The 25,058-nt window shown below is 40.2% G+C and overlaps 1 protein-coding gene across 1 annotated transcript in view; it reads right to left on the bottom strand.

Moving 5' to 3' along the window:
• SDCCAG8 (SHH signaling and ciliogenesis regulator SDCCAG8) overlaps window positions 1-25,058 on the bottom strand; it is a 117,937-nt gene that overhangs the window by 8,038 nt on the left and 84,841 nt on the right. Inside the window, 1 exon segment of the mRNA XM_068155484.1 lies at window positions 353-479. Within this exon segment, the coding sequence (XP_068011585.1) occupies window positions 353-479 (127 nt within the window).

Genomic DNA, 25,058 nt, shown 5'->3' with positions numbered 1-25,058 from the left:
CATCATGCTACAATTTTAATGGTAATGCTGGCAAAAATCTATTTCTCTGTTCTCTGAAAAGGGAACACAAAATCTTCTGATCAGAAAGCTAGGAACTGTAGTAACTTCTGCTGGTTTACTGTCATTTCAAAATACTTTCTTCATTTAGTTTAGGTTTAAGTACAACTCAGGTCCAGCTACCAGTCTCCTTCCAATGGCATGGTTTTTTATTATATTTTATTAATAAGGTAATGCCTTATTTAAAACAACAGCAGCAACCAAATCCAGCCAGCTGAAATGAGACTGCTGGCAGATTTCTCAGCTAGAGCTGCAGAACATTGCCCTCGGACTATCTTTTCTTTTGGCACAGTACCTGTTTTCGCAGAAACTGCACCTCTTCTGTAAGCAGCTGCTTCTCTTTGAAGAGCTGATTCTGTTTGTTGAGCAACTCCACTAACTGCTGGGCAGTGGCCTGGCAGTGCTTGTCAAGCTGCTGTAACCTGGAAAAAAAATAGATAAAAGGGCTGCAGAGCATCTGAAGTTGGAGTTCACGGTAGAAGCCTTGATGTTTACACTAGAGGGTGCAGCTCCCAGAAGACAGAGCTCAGCCTGGTGGTTGGGCTGAGACTGAAGTATTACTCCTAGGATGGGTGTTCAGTATTTTCCATCATCACACTAAGTGAGCACTTTTCAAAGATCTGTACTTCTAGTTTAGAAGCATTACAACGACATGACAGCAAATTTGCTTTGCTATTAGGTGACATCAGTGAAAACTGCAGGACTCCATTCTGATATCTGTAGCGAACAAGCTCAACACACGGTAGCTGATTCAGTAACCTTCTTCCTGAAACATACACACTAGCCCAGATTATATTATAAATCCAAATATCCCAACCCCCTGACAAACTGGACCTGAAATGACAAAAATTCTCCTTTCTGTCTACTGCTCTTTGCAACCTGGTCAATGTCCAAAATTCATCACAAAATGCAACACTTACTTATTTCAAGAAAGCTTAGCATTAGTTAAGCATATCATTATTGATCCTTTAACAGCAAAACAGAGATTCCTGGGGAAGAACCTAAAGAGCCCATCATTCCCCAAAGCTCCTCATCAGGGACTGCAAAACAGAGGGAACAAGGTATCAGACAGAAACATGCAGAGGCCTTTTGCTTACACTGAAAAAACAAGTGCTAGAGTTGGGACAACACTACTGTAGACAGGGCAAGTGCACCTTTATTTCTTTAATCCAAAAGGGCAGTGTGGTGCAGTATGTCTGCAGTCTGTTTATTACTCCTGACAGGAAAAAATAAAACATGTCTGCTTAGGACTTCTAGCATGAGATGTAAGCACAAAGAAGTTGGAAATTGTTTTTCTACATTTAATGCATTTCACTCTTTAAATAGAAATGTCTTTAATTAGAAGTCCTTCCAGGTACCTTAGAAGCTTCTTACCTTTAACAGTGATCTAGAGAAAATCCTAAACACCTAAACACTTAGGCAACAGGAGCTGACTCTGGTTTTGTCAAGTTTCCTTCTAGATCTAAACTTTGCACTTGCTTTTGTGAACTATTTCTTACTCAACATATTGAAATAGACCTTCAGCTGACTGAGGTTTTTAGGTTGTGTTGTTCATGCAGGCGGCGTTTTTAGTAGAATTAGTTACACACTTAACAATTAAGGCATGTGATTGCCTCAATCTTTCAGCTCTCTGTGGTAGTTTTGATTTGTACAGTTGTCATAACTCAGCTGAGCTAATCACTCTGAGTATCTACATTCTTAAACAGGGTTGTTCAAATAACTGCATTAGTAAACACCCCCAAATTTCTTGATAAGGAGCTAGGAAAATCTAGCTGAAACAAAATTGCTAAAATGTATGTCAAACCCAGTACTGACTGATCTGTGTCTGCCAGCCAACTTCCTTGAAATTGAATTGCAACTGCAATGTAGCACTGAACATCCACCCATATTCCATACTGTCCTGTTACTCTGCTAACACCCTTGCAAAAGGGATTTTAGGAACTGCAGGACCGTCTCCTGGGGATCAGAACAAAACTAAATTCAGCTAGCTGCAAACAACAGCAGCTGGTTGTATATGTCCATTGAAGCAAACAAAACCACCACTTTGATAGCACAGGACGTTCTACTAAATGCACACTTTGACACTCTGCACCTAATTTCCCACTCCCTGTAGCTTGTACCAGGTTGGTACAAGAGCTATTTATGCTTCACTTCTTTACTAAAGGTGATTTCAGGGTTGTTAAATTCCAAAAGACAAAACAAAATTCAAACACACAACCCCCCCACCCTTTTACTGTTCTTTGTTCTGTTTTTAAAAGTGGTAGCTTTTCCAAGGGCACCTTGCTCCCAGGGAGAGCAAGAACCATGAGCATGTTTGCTGGAGGCAATGTTGTAGTTTCAGACTGGAAAGCTGAGTTCTGCTCACTACTTTGCCATTGATTTCCTTTAACTTGAGGAGGAAATGTGACCTTACTGCACTTCTTCATCTGTAATAAAGACATCTTCTAGTCCTTTATTTCTGAGTACTTATTACTTTATAGCAATACTGGTAGGGAGGTGTAACAGGGAACTGGGGTCTTCACAGAACCAAGAGAAGAATTCTACTGCTGCCCTGTTTAACATCCTGACTCTATCAAATGCTCCTCATAGCACAAGTACCCAATTGAACACCTACCAACTACAATCTAGATTCAGGACCTTAGAACTTAAGTTTCCGCTGATTTCTACATTCAATTAATAATTTCTCATTCTGATAGTGTTTCAGTCTGTTTTAAGACCAATCACGAGAAACCGTCTGGCACAAAATTATTATTAGTGGCAGCTAAAGGCATAGATAATTTCATAATCTCCTTGACCCACATCTCTGCAGCAATACAATGAGCATGGCCCATCACTAACAGTAGGGCCCATTCCAGTTGCAAGAGCAAGCACTGCTGATGCATCCCCAAGGAACAGTCCAAGTGTTCCTCTCCCCTTGCAGAGAGAAAGCTCCAGTTGAAGAGACACTGCTTCAGTGTGAGGAACATCCTCCAGTTCCAGCACCTGGAGAGAAGTTACTTCCAGCTCATGTGAATTTTCCACCAAAACCACAACTTTCTACCAGATACAGGCAGCCTGGGACAATTTTAAAGCCATTACTGGATACAAGCCTTATATGCTCTATATCCTTTCCACTCATGCAATGGGTGATTCAGAGATGCTAATGCAAATAGAGAAATCTTTCTTTATGGCCATAGTACTCAGTTCTGCTTTTCTGCTCTGTAATTTCACCACTCTCCATGTTTACATTTAGACTGTCTCCTTGAGCAGAGGGAGAAAAACACTTGGGATTTGACTAGCAGGCCACAACTTCACTTTTACCTGTATTTATCTCCCATGCTAGAGTACAAGGTTTGTAACATTCCTTTCTACAATTCTGGGTCATGATGGATAATGAAAAGTAGTTCTAGTCAGTGCAGATCTTGGTCTGTGAATTCCATGTCTACCAGTCTGCTCTCCCAAAACTGCTACCAAGCTGGCCCTTGGTCTACACACTGGGACTACCAGCCTGCTTCGGTGCATTTAGCTCCTAAGGACAGGCTGTGGGCCCTCTTCACAGTATCTGCTATTATGTGTGACATGTGCAGCACAGCCACACATTCCCATATGCATTGTATCTGGCCTGCCTGCTGATCTCTTAAATGATTCAAGATGAGAAATGAACAGCTCCACCCACATTCACTGTACTTCCCATATGTTACAACTGCACATCGATGCCTGCCATCATTTTTACAACTGGGTGACAGAACCTTCTGCACATTTTGCTAATACGAGTGAGTGAGGTTGCACGGTCGCCACATTCACGTTGGCAACACCACCTACCAGCAAACGTTTACTGTGTCTTGACCACTGTATCCTCACCCTCCATTCCAAGTGAGATCATATTTACACCCAAGTGGCAAGATCTGTCCAGTTGGGATGTCGAGTGGCTGATCCTCATTAGCCTCGGAGTTCTGAAGGGCAGGAACTGACTCCATGCTCTGTCGTGTTACTCCAAGGCACTTGTAGCTCTTGAACCTCATTACATTTGGACTACTTACAGGGCAACCTGGCACTAAGGAGTAAGCTCCCTTTCGGTAGTAATAATGATACCTTTCAAATAATTCTCCATTTACCACTCTAAACCAAAATTCCCTTTTCTACAGGGAGGCAGGAAAGAGGCAGCTTTGTCAGATGGGTAATTTCACAAAACATCAAAACTGAGGCAAACAGGAGCTGTAATGAATCCTTCAAGGTAAAGGTTTTGCTCTGATCCTCAGTTCTTGGAGCACATATGCAGGCTTACATCAGAATGACTCCATAGTTACCTTGCTACTTTGTGTGGCTAATAAAGACTCAATTCATATAACAGTAAATTTGACTCTGAGACTAGGCTATACCCTAGCCTGTCCAGAAATGAAATCAAAAGGGCCAGGTAGGTTTTGTTACATTTTGACATCTGTTGGTAAACAACCACTGCAAGACTGTGCAGAAACTAGGTGGAACATCAAGCATAAAGCAAAGCTTTGGCATCAAGGTGAATTCCACCCAGCAGAACAGACTTCCAACTTCCATTTAATCCAACACCACAAAGATGGACTAGCACCCACAATGTTACATTTAGCTGTCCCCTTATCTGCACCCTACAGTCAAACAAAAAAAGCTTTCTTCTTTTCTGTAAAGACACACTGCTGAACAAGGGGCACCCACAAGGCTCTCACTGCACAGCTCCCTGCCCTGGGGAATGAACAGGTCCATTAATGCACAAGCAATCTGCAGTGAAGGGAAAAGATGATCCAACCTGTCAGCCCTCCTCTGGGTTTTAAAGTTGATTTGAAAGAAATTAATATGCAAGGACCCGAGTACTGTCCATTCACCCAGCAGCAGGAATCAGTCCTTGACACAGCAGAGGCATTAAAAGGTTATTTACTCTTTCAGCAGTCAGGTTACTGTGTAAAACGTTCTCACTCTACTCTATGGAGCTGAATTTGCTGAAATGGTGTGATTGGATTGCAGCAACCTGCAGCAGCTAAATCACCAAATCCAATAACCATGCTGCATTTACTGGCACACATCTTAATTAGGTTTTAATACAAGTAATCTGATAACTACTTCTGGCTAGCCAGAGCAGAGCTGTCAGAACTGAAAGGGCTGTTATTGAGTGGTTCATCTGACATGCTGCTGTGGCCGTCTCCCCACTGACCCCGCCAAAGTCCCCATCTGCTGGTTGCCAAGGTAACAGAGGGCAGCCCATTGCACCCAGCAGTGCCAGTGACGGACACAGGGAAACTGGATTGGGTGCTGCTACCGCCAGGCATCTGGTGGTGAGGCTCACTGTGCTAGCTACCCAGCACCAGGACCTGCAGCATTGTAGGCAAGGTGATGCTGGATCACAGTTCCTGCTGCCCCCTTCAGAATCCTGAAAATATGTCAATGTGTAGTAGAACTGCCTTTAAGAAACATTTCCCTTGTAAGGGTAAGAGTGCCAAGCTGTTAATTTCTAAGGTCACTCTTGCCTCACTCATTTGCCTGTAAGTGGACAGAGTGATTATGAGGGGGAACCTTGCAGATCCCTGCCAGGCTGCAGAGATGCAACTGACAGGGACTCTGTCCCAACATGAAGGCAGTACCAGATTTGGTAATCAGCCATTTGCGAATCTCAGATATTTTTAACAGGGTGAATTTTAAAAGCACATGAAGGTTTCAGAACAAGCTTGTTACAGAAAGGGAGCAAGCCAAGTAGAAAAGAAAGCAAAAGGCTGCAATCTTCACAAAGCAAACATCTACCTGCTTTTGTAATCTTTTTCAGGGCATTGTACAAATCTGCTATCACGTGACAGAAGAGTTTACATGTGGTACTACAACCTATAACAGAATATTAAAGTTGTATATTCAAATAGTCAAGAGTTAGAAATAACAATTTTCTGTGCAACTCTTTCCCATCCTGTTTCGCACCTCTGCAACCTCTGCTGCTGTTCCCCTGGCCTGCTTTGCTGGTCTCTTCAGGATGCAATTACCCAGGACAGCCACACTGAACAATTTCAACCTAAACGACAATATTCGGCAAGCCTAATGAAATCACAAAGCACTTCAGAAGTGTCTTACAAAAAGAAGCATCACACAACGCTTGTGATTACAGCTAGATCCTGACACAGAGCAAGCATTACCTAAGGTAATCACAGAACCACAGAATCACCAAGGTTGGAAGAGACCTCAAAGATCATCCAACTTGTCACCACAGACCTCATGACTAAACCATGGCACCAAGTGCCACGTCCAATCCCCTCATGAACACCTCCAGGGATGGTGACTCCACCACCTCCCTGGGCAGCCCATTCCAATGGTGAACAACTCTCTCAGTGAAGAACTTTCTCCTCACATCCAGCCTAAACTTCCCTTGGTGCAGCTTGAGACTGCATCCTCTTGTTCTGGTGCTGGTTGCCTGGGAGAAGAGACCAACCCCCTCCTGGCTACAACCACCCTTCAGGTAGTTGTAGAGAGCAATAAGGTCTCCCCTGAGCCTCCTCTTCTCCAGGCTAAACAATCCCAGCTCCCTCAGCCTCTCCTCATAGGGCTTGTGCTCAAGGCCTCTCCCCAGCCTCATTGCCCTTCTCTGGACACGTTTAAGTGTCTCAAAATCCTTCTTAAACTCAGGGGCCCAGAACTGGACACAGTACTCAAGGTGTGGGCTAACCAGTGCTGAGTACAGGGGCACAATGACTTACAAATAAATGATCCAGCTTGATTTGCCTGTATGAGTTTCTTGGAAAGACAGACTTGTTGCCATGCAGAATGCAAAATGTATGTCTGGTGCGCATGGAGAGATTGTTTCTGCAGCCACAGCACCTCCAGATGTTGTCAGTCCCCACCTGTCTTGTAAAGACAGCATCATGGGTCTTCTCTGTTTCCTACCTAAACTCTGCTACTTTTCTGTCTTCCCTTTTGATAGCTGTGGCCGGTTGACGTTGCCCCCTTAAGAAAGGGAATATGGTGGACGGAAGTTGGTAAACGGAAAGAATAATCTAAACTATTTCATTGGTGAAGTGGGAGGAAGCACCTTCGGAACTGGGAGTGAACTGGGCATTTCCAGCACTTCTCTGTCAGTCTTGCTTCCGCCTCTCCACGGTGCAGCAGCTCTCTCTCTGCTCGGCTTTCTACCAAGGCCTCGGCCTTGAAGACCAGATACAGGCCGGTATTAACTCCCTTCCAATTAACACGAACTGCTTCTAACATTTTTTTTTTCCTCTCTTTTCTTTCTCTTTCTATCCCATTCTGGGGATAGGGGGGGGAGAGAGGGGAGAGCGGAGGTGGGGAACCCCCTCTGCCGAGGGGGGTTACTCTCATTTCTGTGTTACTCTGTTGTATATCTTTGTATATATTGTAGATATTGTAAATTTGTAAATATTCCCCTGCAAATCCTACACTGCTTTGTAAATATAGCTCCACTGCCTTGCTAATTCAGCTTGTGAGTTTTTTTTTCCTTTCCCTTCAATTTTTTTTTTTCCCTTTTACCTTACAAGGGGGAAGGGAGGAGGCTTCTTGGACTTACCCTTCCACCCCACCACAATAGCACAAGTAATGTCTGTTGCATTAAGGCAGGAAAATTCATCTTCACCACCTCTTCATATCTTGAATCAGCTCAGTGGATAGCTAGGACATTTAACATTAAACAGTAGTAAAACTAGTTCTTGTATGAGCAAACCTGCATCTTCATTGTTATTTGCAGCAGTGATGAATTCACACAGTAAATTTTGAGGTAACCAAATAACAGTCTATAAATTTAGAAATGTAGATAAATAGCAAATTACTTCTTACAGAGTTTTTAATCTCCTAAATTGCTTTTTACTGAATATCTTGACCTATAGATCAGGACCTTGAGACAACCTTGAATAATGAACATCTCACAGCAGTCCCCATATACTCCCAAACTTTTTATGGGAATATCTACACAATCCATCCTTTAACTGAACTCCATTCTCCCATCTAGCTTTAAAAGCAAGTCACTATGATCCATATTTCTGATGTTAATCAAGTAAATAAAGCCTAAGAGGAAAAAAAGCCACACAGACCAAAACCACCACCTCATAATAGGAAGTATGAACTATGGGCAGTGAATGAGTGTCCTTGCTACAGTGACACTGGAAGCCCTGACTTGTAAAAGGACACAGGGCAACAGTTTAAGGCACAATGAAACAAGTTTGTGTGGCATTTCCCACCTCTGAATTCCCCATCAAAATTCTGTTGTCACATACAAGGCCCAAACTGTAATTTTTCCAGGCAAAGGAGTGCAAGCTATACCACTTCTAGCTAAGTAAATTAAGGACTCGCGTGCACTGCTGGCAGGACAAACTCATCTGACTTATGGTAACCAGAGGCTAACATCCCTAGCACAGTTTGGATTGGAGACCTAAGAGAGAATGCCCACATTTCACCATGAAACTCTCCACCCAGGTGGTTCTCCATCAATTTTATTTTATTTAAGAAAATGTGTACAGGTAACCTCTAAATTCCCTCTTACTAAAGGCACTCTAGTTTTTCCACATACTTTTAAAGAAGTGCCTACATGACATCTTCTTCAAGAAGACGACAATCTTCATGTCAGGATAACAATTGCAAACAGGGTTTAATGAAAAGTTTACTCAGGAACAGTAGCTTCCCTTTTACTTCAAATGTCATCACTGACTATTAGAATGTATCTTCACTTCCATGGCTGGCACAACAGGTTAAATAAATAGATCATGTAGGAAATCTGAGCCTGGATCTATTCCTAGCCTTCTAATACCTTGTTCTAACATGCTGAAGAGAGAACATTATCAGCCTGCTCTTTAGCTGGGAGGTGTAGCAGCTGGGCTTAGTTGGTATGATAGCCACTTTTAGCCCTTTTGGGTTTTGACAGGAAGGAAACAATGAAAGAGAATGGATGGCAGGGTGAAAAAGATATGGTTGAAAGATTCACTAATGTCTAGTTATGTTTTAATCCCTAGACTGAAGAGGAGATTTCCTTCTTAAAAGGAATTAGAAGTAATATAGCTTGTGCTAAGAATATGGACTTTGTATTGAATTTTGCTCTGGAGAAAAATAGTTCTGGTTTCTGTTTTATACCTACTGCTTAAAAATGTTTAATAAAATAATTATTTAAACCATTTAGCTCGATTATTGATTTAGAGTGCTGCAAAATACCTCAGGGGAAAAAAAGGAGGCAGGGCTTTCAGCAGATAGACAATCATTACAATCCTGAAATGTTACAGGATTTGATTTATTTACTTATTTAATATCTTTACCTCTGATTTTGTTATGTTCTGGACAGAACAGATTTTGCTAAACTTCTCCATTAGGAAATAGAGTCTTGATAATGTTCAGAGACACATGTCCTACAAAGTTTCAAAAGTGCTTGTCTCATGCTTACAAGGATCATTCCACAAGACACATCTGCACATCACTGAAATACATTTTTCCTGTATTTGCTTTACCAGTTACCATAAATTTTTGTCATCAATTTACTTTCAATAACTATGTGCTCCATTTCCCCCACTGCTTACTCTGGCTCCTCTTATTTTTTTATTACTAGACAAACCTGAACCTTTACAGACTGGTAGTTCACGTCCACACAAGACAATCACTATATTTGAGTCAGAAACACCGAAAGCTTTTTACTACAATCTGACCAATCTGAATTCTTTCCTTTAGAAACACTTTGCCTTTAAAAAGAAATTCCCAGCATGAACCTCATCAGAAGTGACATGTAACAGACAGTACATGTGGTGTTTGGGCAGGCAGCAGAGAATTGAAAAAGAAGGCTCCAGTTTTTCTATCCCATGGCATGTGCAGAATGTACATGTGGCCCAAGCTGACATCAGGCATTTGAAGCAAAAAAACCTGCTAAAAACATCAGCTTCTGTTAATTTACTTTGTCAGATGTTGTCTTAATTAAAAGAGTAGCACCAGTAAAAGGGTAGTACTGCTTCAGTTGTTTCTGAGAGTCTCAGCTTCAGACTAACAGAACAGTTTTGGGTTCAATCCTGCTGAGCCCAGAGTCTAGCTGCAACCAGCAAGGGCTGCAGGCTCTGTACTAGAGTGCATAAAGCTTCTGTTTATGTTTATAGCTATTAATCTTTGTGTTTGAAAGGTAAAACATTTCTTACTATTGTCCTGGCGAACAGAACTCCATAGTACTGGGTACAGCCATTCTGATTTGGTTATCTGCAAGAGCATATTCCCAGTTTAAAAACTATAGATCATAGTCCTTCAAAAATGTTCTTCAGCATACAGTCCACGGCTTCTACACTGTATGATTTGACCACTATGAAAAGAAAGTATAAAAACATGAAGCAGAAAGCATTATGTATCTGTAGGCATCACTCATTTGTTCCTTTGCGCAAAGCCCCTCACCCTTATTTTCCACACCAGAGGTGCAAAGATGTCCTTTTCCCAGTTCATTTCAAACTAGTTATTTTGTCTGTAAACTCTGGCAGGCAATACATATTTGATTATTTTCAGGGTTCACACAGGACTGTGTGGCTTTTGTTAACTATAGTGAAAGCAGTTTCATGCCTGTGACAATACAAGGGGAGGAATGAGACTTTAAATTGGTGACAGTGATGGTTTTTCTGTGCAACATATTCAGAGGGATGTTTTCCATACAAGGCCCCATTGCTCTCTCCACACAGACCAGACTGATTCCATTTGTACACTTAGCAGGTCTGGCCTACTCCTCTCCAGATACACCTCTACCACACGTGTTTTTTTTCTAAACTTACTCTGCCTGGGAAAAACAAATGGAGAATAGGGGGAACATATTGAGATAGGATCTAGAAAAAGAGCTTGAAGCAGGTCAAGATGGGCAGAAGAGCATAGAATGTGCAGGAGAGGGAAGAGCTGTGCTCAGGTATGTGCAGATATATCCAAAGAACACTGGATGGCTTCATGCTCTGTTCCTCTATTAGTGCTGGTTGGCCAAGCAAGCATGCCCCTACCTCACAGGGAAGTATTCACTTGAGACCAACCCCAATCTCCCCAGTTCTGTAGAGACTGAATGGAGAGTCACAGCATCAAGAAAACACCAGCTGGAGAGAATGCAACATAGAAGACCAAACAGAGGGGGAGGTGATGAGGATTACAAAGAAAGATTTTGCATTGAGAAGGGCTGAGAGAGACGGAGCTTCATCCCGAGAAAACAGGTTTTCCTGGAAATGAAAAAAGCTGCAGTATCGCAGAATCAAACAGGTTAGAAAAGACCTTCAAGATCATTAAGTCCAACCCATTACCCAACACCATTTAATCAACTAAACCATGGCACCAAGTGCCCCATACAGTCTTATTTTAAACACTTCCAGTGATGCTGACTCCACACCCCACCCCGGGCAGTCCATTCCAATGGCAAATCACTCCTTCTGTGAAGTATTTCTTCCTCACCTCCAGCCTAAACTTCCCCTGGTGCAGCCTGAGACTGTGTCCTCTTGTTCCGGTGCTGGTTGCCTGGGAGAAGAGACCAACCCCTACCTGGCTACAACCACCCTTCAGGTAGTTGTAAAGAGTAATTGAACCTCCTCTTCTCCAGGCTAAATAACCCCAGCTCCCTCAGCCTCTCTTCATAGGGCTTGTGCTCCAGACCCCTCACCAGCTTTGCTGCCTTTCTCTGGACACATTCCAGCAACTCAACATCCTTCCTGAACTGAGGGGCCCAGAACTGGACACAGTACTCAAGGTGTGGCCTAACCAGTGCTGAGTACAGGGCAGAATGACTTCCCTGGTTTTGCCAGCCACACTATTCCTGACACAGGCCAGGATGCCATTGGCCCTCTTGGCCACCTGGGCACACTGCTGGCTCATGTGCTCTCCAGCCACTCTGTCTCCAGCCTGTAGTGCTGCAGGGGTTGTTATGGCAAAGGGTAGTACCTGGCACTTAGATGTATTAAAGCAGGAGTCTGCCTATCCATCCATCCTGTCAAGGTCCCTCTGCAGAGCTCTCCTACCCTCTAACAGATCAACACCTGCTCCCAGCTTGGTGTAATCTGCAAATTTACTGATCATGGACTCAATCCCCTCGTCCAGATCATCAATAAAGATACTGAATAGGACTGGGCCCAGAACTGATCCCTGGGGGACACCACTAGTGACTGGCTGCCAGCTAGAAGTGGCACCATTCACCACTGTTCTCTGAGCTTGGCCCTCCAGCCAGTTCTTAGCCCAGTGAAGAGTGCTGCTGTCCAAGTCCTGGGCTGCCAGCTTGGCCAGGAGTTTGCTATGGGGGACAGTGTCAAAGGCCTTGCTGAAGTCCAGGTAGACTACAAGTATTGTCAAGCCACCTTGACAGAGCTCAGCTTTTGTGAATTCAGAAGCCATTTGTTGTTTTGGTTTGGTCTATGTTGAAAGTACAGTGAATTTGTAGATGAAGTTAGTGAAAATTGCAATTGTATAGAACCACTGAAGGAAAGCATTTCACAGAAAATACATCTTAAAACATATTAGCACCTTATGGACTACATGACAGTTGCTAATTCATTGTATATATATTAGTCCAATTGTGCTCTGATTTTACTGCATTCACACTAAAGGTTATACTCAATCACTGCTATGAAATACTGAAATTGTATTCCTGCTTTAGAGGCAAATATCATTATATTTATTTTCAGAATAATCACTAACTCCTCCACAATAAAAAAAATACAACTGCAGCCAGGCAGTTCGGAGATGAGTATCAACACATCAAGATCACAGCCAGTGGAAAGGGTCAATTATGCCCTTCTAGTGGCCGCAACTTATCTTGTGGATGAAAATAGCAGCTCTAGTGTCTCTAGAATAGCAGCAGTTGGGCGTATCAGGCAAAATAAGCACAAAGGTAGCTCCAGCCTGGCTCTCCCACATCACAGCTTGGCACACGCACCGGCTATTACCAAACCCAGCACAGGCATTTCACTATGGAAAGGCTATTGGCAATTTCCAACAGAAGAATACATTCTGTCCACAGCTGTGCACATGCACGTACAGACTCTTGACTGTTTCCTACACATTTTAATTACTGTCAAAAATTCTAGCAAAACTATCAGTCTTTTCTTGGTTGAAAAGCTGAAGAAACATGTTATCAATTTCCTTGACATGTCTTCAATGTAACTATAAGAAAAGAAAAGTACTTTCCCCCTTAAATTACATCAAAAGGGTTTGGTAAATCAGGCTTTTCTCTTACTACCTCACCATGGTGTAGTCTTCAGTAGAAAGCAACACTAACAGTTCTATGAAACAAATGTTTAAACAAAGAAAGCTCAGAAGTCTTGATACACTTTTGGGAGCTGAACATTCTCGCTCACATAAGTAGTTGGACAATTAAATTAAATGCCTGAAATCACTAACTGAAAATAAAGGAAACAAAGCTGTGTCTCTATTTAAAAATACATCTATGATTTTTGTTCTTCTAAGTAGGCATACAGAAGACAAACCCATGTGCAAAATGAGAAGCAAGAGACCCACCTACTATCGATTACTTGCCATTCTAGGCTTGGTAACCTCTGATACCGCTGCTGCAGCACAAACTCACCAGTACTAAAAATACATTATTGGAAAACCCACACAGAGAAATGTGCATTTCTGAATGAAGCAGAGTTTTGATAATGTGCATCACAACACTAGTGAACCAACATGCTAACATGGTGCATAAAATGGCCTGGATTACTGAAAGCCTAAAAGCTCAGCAAATGCCCCACGAAATCCTGGGGTCCCCTTGGGGGCTCACTGGTCCGAATGCACTCCTCCTCAGCAGCCACTGCCAAGAGCCTTCCAGAGAGATGCTGGTGGTCTTGGCATTACTCCTGGCGGACAACTGTCCACCTCACACCTGGTTCAGCCTCAGCTGAGGTGAGGTAATGAACAGGCCAAAAAAATGAACCCAAGCCTCTCTCCCAAGGGAGGCTACTTTTGATCAGTGTTGAGCAACATATGCAGGCTTGAGCAGGGGGGCATGCAGGCAGCTCAGGAAAAAGCATGTGCTGCTGTAACTGAACTGCAGATTAAGCTGACTGCTGTTTCCTAAGCTCCAGATAAGAAGCCTTCTGGAAAGTAAGGAAAAAAAACTCAAGAGAGAGGAAAAAAAACCAGTAATTGTACTTTTACTTTTAAATTGTTGTGAATTTAGGCTATATTGGAGCAGTATTTGTCTCAGTTTGAGAAAGCGCATTTTTCAGCAAAGATCCTCAGTAGGGAAGATGCTTCTGCAGTTAACATTTTGTTTATAGTATCTCTGAAACCATACCGTTACCTGCTCAGCAACTGTTTACATATGAATCAATATTTGGGCATCCCTCATGTTATTTACTTACATAAAATTTGTGGTATGGGGTCATAATATATTTAAAAGTATCCTCAAATAAAATAATCCTAATTTTATTGAACTCCTTTATTGCAACATTGGAGTTTTAATTTCCTTTGACACAGTATCAGGGAGATAGAGCTGCATTTACAGGTGTACTAAGATGCCTGATTTTGTTGAGGCAGAGGAATTGAGAGGTCCATTGTGTGACAGTAGAGAAACAAGTAAACCCTATTTATGTTACAGATCTGGACACAAAAGCTTTCATCCAGATCCAGAATAACTCCCACAAGGTATAGTGTAAGCTACAGAGACTCCTGTAAAGCACATGAAACCCCACCAAAAGCCCAATTCTGTATTGCTAAAAACAAAAGGAATTTTGCCTTTAATAGGAGCAGGCCCCTTGTTTGCATAAAGAGTGACTTGTCAAACAGAATACGAATGCCAAGCTGGTATGTTATAGCCACAAGCACAATTGCCCAAATCTTGTTTCTAACTAAGCAAATCCCAGAGAGAGCAGTTTTCCCCAAATCTGGGCACTGGTTATAAATTCAATGAATTGGTGTCTCAAAGTGTTCACGAAGGATGCGGGAAATCTGCAGAAGGGCACAAGCTTCTCATTTCAAAGATAGGGAAATTGTGTATTTTCATTATAAAAAGTGAGAGTGTAAAAAATTCTAACCACACAATAGCTCCCTTTCAAGTATAAAGTTCAGAATTAGATCTCCCAAGTTTCCTGTATGTTAAAAGAAGAACAGAGAATAATGATCTAAAAATCCTTCACAAAAAAACAACAAGCAAGGATGAAGCAGTACCCGCCTGGGGGCCAATTGCCTCTCCAGCAGCGGTAAGGCTGTTACTAGGCTTGCAGTACCATTTGTTCCATTACACAATCTCCTGAAGCCTTTTACAGAGAGCTAAAACAACTGCCTGTACCAACACGACACATGGCTTTCCATCCCGACTCTTTGCTAATCCAGACGCTCCAACCATCTTTCTTTAAGATGCCATATGGTTGGCAGAAGCCTGTAGATCTAGCAGCACATCTGCTTGTATGTTACTTCTCCCCTCCAACTCCCCCCTCCACACCACAAAAGAGAGAGCAAATAATTATTTAACATGCAACCAGTTAAACTGCATTTAAAGAGGACGGGGATTATTTAGCTCTAGATGTTTAAAAAATATAGATCATCATAGATTATTGTTTTTCTCTCAGTGAGTTAAGAAATACAAAGAAGCAAAACAAAGAAACGAAAGGCACACGGGCAAAATGATCACTACATTTGAATTATTTAAATGACTGCCATTTCAGACCTTATGCCCCAAGATTTATTTCCCACATTAGTGTGCCACTGAAGAAGGGGTTGAATTTTTTCTCGGCTTTTGTCAGAGGTGAATTAGAGAAGCAGACTAAGAAACTATAATACACCAACCCGCGCTTTGTTAAGCAAGCAGAGTGAGTCTGTATGCTAATGACTCTGCAGGAATACACTGACACACTCTATGTTTTTTTCTTTTTTTTTGGTGTGATGAGCAAAGAGTATCGACACTGTTGAAATCCTGGTTGCACTGGCATGCAGGCACCCAGGTTGACTCTTTAGAATCCAGGCGCTAGGAAAACAGGCTGCAAAAGAAATTTTGTTTAGTGGTGAGTTACCATTTGACCATTTATGACATAATCGACTGTAGCAGAAAAGAAAACACACACTTTGCAGCCTGAAATTAAGAAAACAAACCACCCAGTGAGCAAGCAAACAAACAACAAAAGAGCTAGAACACAGACGTAAATAAATGGTCCTGTAAAACTCTCATTGACTACTCTGTGGTGAACAACCATCTCAGTTAATGAAGGACAGAACATCTAAGGGCAGAGGGTATAATTTTGCATTTGTGTCTGCTGAGGATTTGCAGCACCTTTTGTTCAGAAACACTATTTCCTCGTTCAACTTTTCATGCATCACTAAAATAAGACATCAAAGAGATAAAAGATAACAGCTTTACCTCAAATGCTGCTCACATGTATTGTTCATGTGATTATCTGTACAGGGAGCAGCAGTATGTAGCGTGAGGACCAAGAAGCACATGTGTATGTCCTAGCATTCTTCAAGATGAAATTTGACCTGCATTTGCTCCAAACAGTCAAATATTTACTCCTCATCACCTCTCCAGCACAATGAGCACAAAACAATCCTCTACCTTCACAAAACCAGCTCTTCTTATAACATGGAAGTGTTTGTGTTCAAATAGATTATGCACATTTCCACTCCCCCCACACCCCCTCCTCAGCTATATGGGAGTTAGTTCCTAAACAAATTATGGGGAGAGTGTGTCCTACTCTAACATAAAGAGCAGACAATTGAGGGTACAATATATGGTTTCTAAGCTGTTTATTTATGGATGTTTATTTATTTATTTTCCCCTTTCTCTCTCTCAAGGCTATTTTAAATTTCATCAAAATTGGTTTGGATAGTTTTACATAAAAACAAAATGTAAAAAGCCACTTTCTCATCCCATAATTCCACTTCCCCCCCCCCCATTCTTGAAGTTCAAAACACACTTGAGTTTCAAAGTGTAAAATCTGGCAGTGCATTCAATCATGCCACAATTTAGTTCCCTCTAAATTTGATAGAGCTTGATTCACTAGCTATAATAAAGAAATCTATAAAAGGTGTTTAGAGCAAAAAGAAGTATTTATAAACTAACTACAGGCTAAGATTTCAGTTAGTTCTATGCATACTCTTCAGTTATTTACAAATTATGTAAAAAAAATCCCAACAAACAAAAATCTCCCTAACCTCTTGGATGAATCTCTTGCACACCTTGTGTGTTTTGCACACACTTCTTAACATTAATCACTTTTCCTTTCAGGTGTTAATGCCCAAGCTTGGCCCACCTGCCCTAATCTTCTTAAATGACTCTGAGATGAGGGAGAATTTTTTTCCCCAATCATCTGACTGTACACATTAATTTCCTTTTTTTTTTCCTAGACAAAAGACCTTTGCATTTTCCTAAAATTTTCTCAATTAATTCAATAGCACTTAATGGTCTAGAAAGACTGTTTTATGCATGCACCACAGTAGTCTCTCACCAGCAAGTTCCAGTACTGCCCTCCCTTCAATAGAAGTGTGTATGAACATCAGAAACCATTTCAGCAATGGAGGGTTCAGTGAACAGAAGTCCTTTGCATATGTGAAACAAACACTGGATTAAGCATCTGAGAATTTAAATTTACTGTTTAGGCAAGAAGAATGGTCCTAGATTTATGTATGAGAGAGAAAATGAACTTTGTTATCCGCTACATCTTGCAGGTGAATAAAAAGAAAGCATGCATGAAGCCTTGGCTAAGGCTTGCTACAAACTGACCACTGTAGAAATACTACAAATGTTGCATGTTTTCTTATTGCTTGCAGGGTAACAAAAAATAATACACTTTATTGTCTTGAAAAGCAACAGAAAATTATGAAGGTGCAGTATACATCAAGAGCTTCTCCCTTGAATGCGGAGTGTAACTGCACTGTCTCTTACACATGCTCACCCTTGATTTCTGATCCAAAGCACCAATGAATTCACTAGATTGCAGTTTGGATCACTTAAGAAAAAGATTTGGTCGGATGAAGAATCCACCATCACATCTTGGTTGCAGCTACAAACACAAAACAAATGTTTTTGAGTTTGTCTGCTTGGGTGTTGAGGAAAGAGTGTGGTTTTTAAAACAATTTTAAGAAAAAAAACCCAGTTCTTTTAATATGGAATAATCAAGATTATAAAAACAATTTAGAAGCTTGTGGTATTCACATTCTAGGCATACCTGAGATAGATCTAATAATTTTAAATTATCTACCTAGTTTTAATGGGCACTTCAACTTGAAGAAAACCAAAGAATTTCTATGGTAATTTGTAGAAATAATAGAATGCTTTTCATCTTTTGAGCCAAACAGACATGTGGAATTCAAAGTAAAACTTGAAATTGAGAAGAACTGTTTGGAGAAGTGGGGGTACTTGCAAAGGAATTAACTCCTTTATGATCACATGAATGTCTTTAGACATCCATTGTCAAAAGAGAAAACACAGAACCAATACATTGTAAAATGACTACACTTCATATTGGCAGTTTTGCAGTTCCTTTTTAAAGTATCATTTCTAGTTTTGGAGGGTGACTTCATGTACTTAATTTTAAGGGATACATTAAGAAAATACAACTTACAGAGAAATAAACCTATAAGGTATCTGAAAGATTTCAAATAACTTTCCTACAAGTTTCAGAGCATTGAAACTAATCTAGTGTAATCAGTTATTATTCTAATTTTCAGGTACTATCCAATCATATTTTAGTAGTCAGGGTGATAGCTCTGAATTGCCTAGGTGCTTGCTTACTTTGCTTATGTGCATAAACCCATCCCAAGTAGCAAGCTTTTTGCCCTCTTCTTCACCCCCTTTTATTTTTAAAGAAACCAACAAGTTTGGCTTTTGCTTGTATATTCTCAACCTTGTCATTAAATTGAAAAGAATGTTTACAGATGAAATATGAGGAAACACAAAAACTGCAAAAATGTACACGATGTCCTGGAGTTCTGAAGTTCCAAACTTGTACAGGTGCCAGTGAAGGAACAGTTATTTGGGCTTTTGAACTTTGCCTTCCTCATCTGACACAGAGCATGGAAGCATTTGCTCTCTATGCTGCAGTTTGTAAGATACAAAATGCACATGGAAAAATACACTCCCGGGCAAATTATTACTAATTCAATAATGCCACATTTTTTATATATATATATATATATATATATATATATTTATCTCTCTATATATACACACACACACACCTCTTTTACCACATACAAGTACCATGACCTACTGCTGCAAGCTGCACTTGTATTTGTTTCTACAGCTTCATAGCAGTTTGACCTCTGAAATTTTATTTGCAATCTGATGTTTCCTGCACTACAGCATTGTTATAGTCAAAATTAATAGGCCCAAGATAGTGTTCAAAAATTAAACTCTGATCTGAAAGGTACATTTGAACATTTGGGGATCTCTCTTCAGATGCTGACAGGGACACATGTGAGTGGATGTAGAAAGAATCTGGATATATGGTTCACATATGGGCCTAACAAGAGCAATCTCTTCATATAACGACACTATTTCTCATGCTAAGTCTACCTTGTTTTCTGATGTCAGCTGAAAGGAATGTTGGAATCTGGGACAGTTTTCCGCATCAGTGTCTGCTATTTAACTGCCTGATGTCAGAATTATTATCTCTTTTCATAGGACCTCTGTAGTTGTTTTGTTGGTTTAGTGGTTTTTTAGGGGGTGGGTTGTTTAAGACTACCAATGCTACATCCTCTTATGAAATGTTATTCTTCTTGTTTATTCTGCCACCCCAAGGACCATGCAAGGAAGGTACCTCAACTGACGAAGGATTGACTGATTTGCAATGTTGCATTAGAACCACCGATTTAGCTGTTACAGAAGAAATTTAGTATCTAGGATTGCCAAGTAGTGAAAGCTTTTAAGCACGAGTCCTTCATCTGAGTCTAGATCCAAACATAGGTTCCAAGCACAATACTATGCTAGCTGGCACTTAGGGCTTTCTTTTGTACAGAACAGAATCCAACATGACAGCATAAGACAAAAGCAATGAGTAAGAACTGGAAAATAGATCTTGGTTGCTAAGTTAGCCTGTCATGTAATAAAAGTTTGTGTGAAGCCATGTACAATTGGACCCAAAGGCTCATTTTGCTCAGAAGTTTACAGTTCAGTTAAAAAGAGAAGTGCAGTAGGAACAAACATGCAGAAGGTAAGACCTGTACTACCTCTCCCTGTGGGAATACCTATTATTTTACCTTAATTATATAGCTGTACCTGAAGCATGAAAATTTTGGTCAGAGAGGTCTGGAATAGCACCAACATAAAAAGCACCAACATTCATTAATGCCTATGGCTTTTAACACACAACCATTTCACATCTTTATCTTGAAAGACAGTTCTGGTGTCCTCATTGTAAGAAGGACACTGAATTGTTGGAATGAGTCCAGAGGAGGGCCACAAAGATGATCAAAGGGCTGAAGCACCTCTGTTATGAGGATAGGCTGAAGGAGCTGGGGTTGTTCAGCCTAGAGAAAAGAAAGCTCTGGGAGGGACCTTATAGCTGTTTTCCAGTAACTGAAGGGAGCCTACAGGAAAGCTGGAGAGGAACTTTTCATAAAGATCTCTAGTGACAGGACTAGAGGGAATGGTTTTTAAGATGAGGGAGAGTAGGTTTAGACTGGATCTTAGGAAGAAGTTCTTCAGTATGAGGGTGGTGAGACACTAGAACAGGTTGTGTATGCTCTCTCCCTGGAGGAGTTTGAGGCCAGACTGGATAAGGCCTTGGACAACCAAGTCTAGTTGAATGGTGTCCCTGCCCATGGCAGCAGGGTTGGAGCAGATGATCTCTGAGGTCTCTTCTAACCTAAGCCATTCTGTGATTATTTCCACACAACTCACAGATGACCTGGAACATCAGGATGTATACCATAGTATGTGTAAAACTGAAGCATAACACTTGGTAAGAACTGGCACAGTTCAAAACAAAATGCTCAGAAGTCTTCGACAGCTACCAGAACAAAAAGCATTCAGAGAATCAGGAAATGACCTCATGAACTTGTGTTTTAGGGATTTAAATAACTGAGGGAAACCAAACACAGTACCACCTCTGAGCTGTGCAACCCTAAGCAACAGCACTGACTGAAACAAAAAGCAGCAGAATAAGGAGGAAAACAGCACTGGCAAACATGTGAACATGTGAGCTGCTATCCATGCCTACTTTAACTTAGGGAAAATCCTACGGAAAGGAGGTTGAAGGCAGAAATTGCTTCTCTGAGCAGCTACATGATTTTGCAGTGAAATTACAGTGACAAAGGGGCTTAATGGTTTGCAGCTACCTGTGAGTCACAGAGTTCACAAACAGGTCTTCATTTAGCTACCACTCCCAAAAGAAGTTAAAATTCTTTTTAATTCAGGGTCCTAATCAGCATTATAATAGGGAAAAAAATTTTCAAACCATCACACTTGAGAATAACCTATGTGTTTACATCCAGACTAATTTTGTGGGGAGAAAACTAAGTACACTAAATAGTCTGTCTTACCTGGCTAGGCTCTGAACCTCATTCCAAGTTTTGAAGAAAGAATCCAGGCCTTTAGAGGGAACTCAGCCAGCAATTCAGGCAAAGATTTCTTCAAAGCATAAAGAGCCTTGATTATTGATTTTTTATCTTTTTCTTTGTCCTCTTTTCTTTTTAAATAAAAGCAACATCTCTGATTTGTAAGTACAGACTTTTGAAAGGAAGGGAGAACACATCATTACAAATAGCAAGCAAAGCTTTCAGTTTATGAATCTACTATTTCATCCATGAAATATCCAGGTTGTCTTCATCATCATTTCCAAAACACCACATTATGTGCAGCAACAATGGAATACTAGGCTGGTCTGTTTCCCATATTTGCAGTTGGCTCAGCTGGAAAGTGAATACAGGCTATTGCCCCAGGATGAGTGAATAATTTAACTCAAACGCAATTTTGCACAAAATTACTTTCACAACTGGAGAGGAAGAAAGAAAAAAAAGGTGGCAGGCATGGCTAATCAGACTCTTTGTTAAAGATAAGATTTTGATTTTTATTCCCCTAAGTAAACTAGCACTGTCTACAAAGTTTAGTTCCCAGTGTTACTGTTAAATAAGCAAGGTATGAATCTCGACATCAAAACACCAAGCTTTTCTGTGCTAAGAGTTAACTGCCCCTGTACAAAGTGTCAAATGCAATACTTATGCATTAAATCTCAAACAGTACTGCACTGGTCTAGGTGAAGTATCTGCTCAAGAGTCAAATTTATGCAAATTTTGCAAGACAAAAATCCCCAAATTGTACACCAACATTTAGGTCTGCTGCATGTGGAACTGGATTTGATCTTTAGATCATAAACTCCTGAAGGCACAGATCTTCTTTAATTACATGACTAAAAATCACCATGTGTTTCCATTATGCTATTTAAATAATAGATCTAACTTGAATTTACGTTTCTTGATGTAAACATTACTGACTGTAACATTACCATCAAATCTGATGCAGAAAGTCACTAAAGTATTAGGGAAAAAAAAATCCTTCCTATAAAGATTGAAATGGAAGGAATCCCCAAATGTGCCATTTAAAGTATAATTCATCTTAATAGAGAGAATACATTTTAGTGGAATAGAATTTTTAAGATGGCATTTTCATGCAAACTTTGACCCTCATTTTCAGTTCTGCTCTATAGTTACCTGTTGTGCTTAAGGGACTAAAAGAATTCAGATGTTCCACTGATTATTACAAGTATTCCTATTAATTATTATGAGAATTATCACTCATTTATCTTGCAGAACAGCTTTAGCTCAGATGAAACTAGGGGTTCTTCTAATGAATTTAACTATCAGGATTCTCATAGTTTAGCTTTTTACCAGCATTAATTTTCCCTCTGCTTTTGCATAAATAGTCCCGGTGTTTAAAACTTTGTTTGGGGTAGCTTCTGTACATCAGGTGCTGTGTCAACAGAGCAGCGCAGTGCCGGGTGCAGAAGCAATGTAGAGGAGAACAGTTCAAAGGGAAACATTTTAACACAACAATGCAAGGTAAGCTTTGCACATGTGCTTTTAATTGAAAAAAAAATATCTGGACTATTGCTGAATGAATGGGATTATAATTTTGTTTTATAGGTGACTCACAAACACTTATAATAGTTGCTACATTTTCTCTGTTTGGGAGAACCTAGACAGAGAAAGAAGAAAAACATTTATGATCCATATAGGGGGAATGTATTCTTCAGTTTATGTCATGTTGCTATTACAATAAAAGCCACTTTCAAATAGTGGTGCTTGCAAATTATTATAATTAATGTTTAGATGTTCTGATTAGATATAACAACAAAGTCTAAAATCTGCCAAAACAGAGCCAGCTGAAAGTGGGAGTAGACAGCTGAGACAGAGTGAAAAGTAGTAATATTCTATAGAGACTATATTGGCTTTTGGTTTTGATCACGTAAATCACAAAGCAACTGAGCAAACAAGAATTCTACATGAAAAACGTTGAACAAGTAGAGGGTTTTGTTCAGTGTGAACATTCCAAAAAAAATCTGAAAGTTTCAGAAGACCCAGAAATCTTCAGGACAATTTTATACAGAAACAATTCTTCCAGACACAGAGATGCAGTATCTAAATTACCTTAAACCATAAAAGGCATGAAAAAGTAAAGGGAAAGGAATATAAAACAAGATCCCTTTTAATTATTTTGTCTTTAAAGAAGTGTTTTTCTTCTTCCATACTACTTAAGAGAATTTTTCGGTCTGGTAGTATGTGATCCCCTTTGAACAATTCCTTCTTTTCCTCTTGTCCTTATACTAACCTGCAGAAGGAAAGAGTGGAAATAGAAGGCTTTCCGTGCAATCTGAAAGCACATCGGCAGAAAACCAACACAAAACCAAATCTCTCCTTCTGGTGGCAAAAAAAAAGATTATGAAGTTTCTTGAAGCATGAAGTTGACACATGCACATGTTCCATCAGATGTTATACATTCTCCTTTTACTGCAGGTGATTTACACAGGTGTAAACAAAACTGGATGACCACGCCACAAATGGAAGCTCAGATATTAGTAGGACTTTCAAGAATATCACAAAATATTTTATCATAAAAGCAATCGTTCCAACATGGTCCTAGTACCTGGATGTTTACTAAAATGATTTGGTGACATAGTAAGTGGTCAGACAACTATATTCCTTCAGTCAAGCTCAAAGGGAGGCAGAGGGGGAAACACCTTTACATATAGAGGAGTCCTTTAAAAATTTGGCTTCCTTTAAAAATGGAGTCTTTCTTCCTTTAAACTGATAAATGAGAGTACTAGTTCTAGCACAGTAGCTGTCTTATCAGTTACAGGATGACTAAACACCAACATTCAGTCTCCCAGGTTACAACATCATTATTTATACGAATATTATTTTAGTTTTGTTCAGTAGTATTTCACAACCTTATAATATATTTCAATTTAGTGTCTATATAAAGAGAGTAATTCTAACATTCCTGTAAATGTACAGGATTAATGCAGTCCTGGTTCTTGCCACAGTGTATTGATTTTACGTATATTTACATGAAAATCACTATGTAAATTTTTCATGTAGCAGTGCTTTTTGTAGTAATATTACAAAAGACTTTGTCTCTTTTGGTACAGCTAGAAAACAATCTTGTGAATACTGGAGAAGTCAATGACAAAATTTTCTCCCTCCTCTACCTCAAGGTCAGCATTTCAGTAGCACGCTCCACAAACTGCTTTTTCCCAATGGAACTTTCTGCTTGAAACACTTATATTAATTTTATATTGAAATAATTTCATTATCCACTAATATTAACTACTTCATCTGCTTCTGTCAATGAAAGCATTTTTTAGTTTAGCACAAACAGCGTTTTTTCACTTTACTTAGCACAGTATCAATTTGAAAGCTCTAGCCCTCAATAATTAGCTTTCACAGAACATGAGACTATCCCAAATACACATCGGGGTTAACTTAGAAACAGCTTCCAAGATTCTCCTACAAAAGCCTCAGAAGTACCAGCCATATAGACAAAGTACTGACAAAATAGTCTTCTCTGAGATGGACCACATAGAACATAATAACCAGTATGCAGCAGACAAAGCCCTCCCCTTACTAGAGGTGCCACAGGATTTCTAACACTTCATCAGAAGAGA

This window comes from Melanerpes formicivorus, unplaced genomic scaffold, assembly GCF_026170545.1.
Source record: "Melanerpes formicivorus ecotype bairdi unplaced genomic scaffold, bMelFor1.0.p_v2 SCAF_2, whole genome shotgun sequence".
In the NCBI taxonomy this organism is placed as follows: domain Eukaryota; kingdom Metazoa; phylum Chordata; class Aves; order Piciformes; family Picidae; genus Melanerpes; species Melanerpes formicivorus.
Note: the sequence above shows the minus strand (reverse complement) of the source record. Positions and strands in the feature narration are given on the sequence as shown.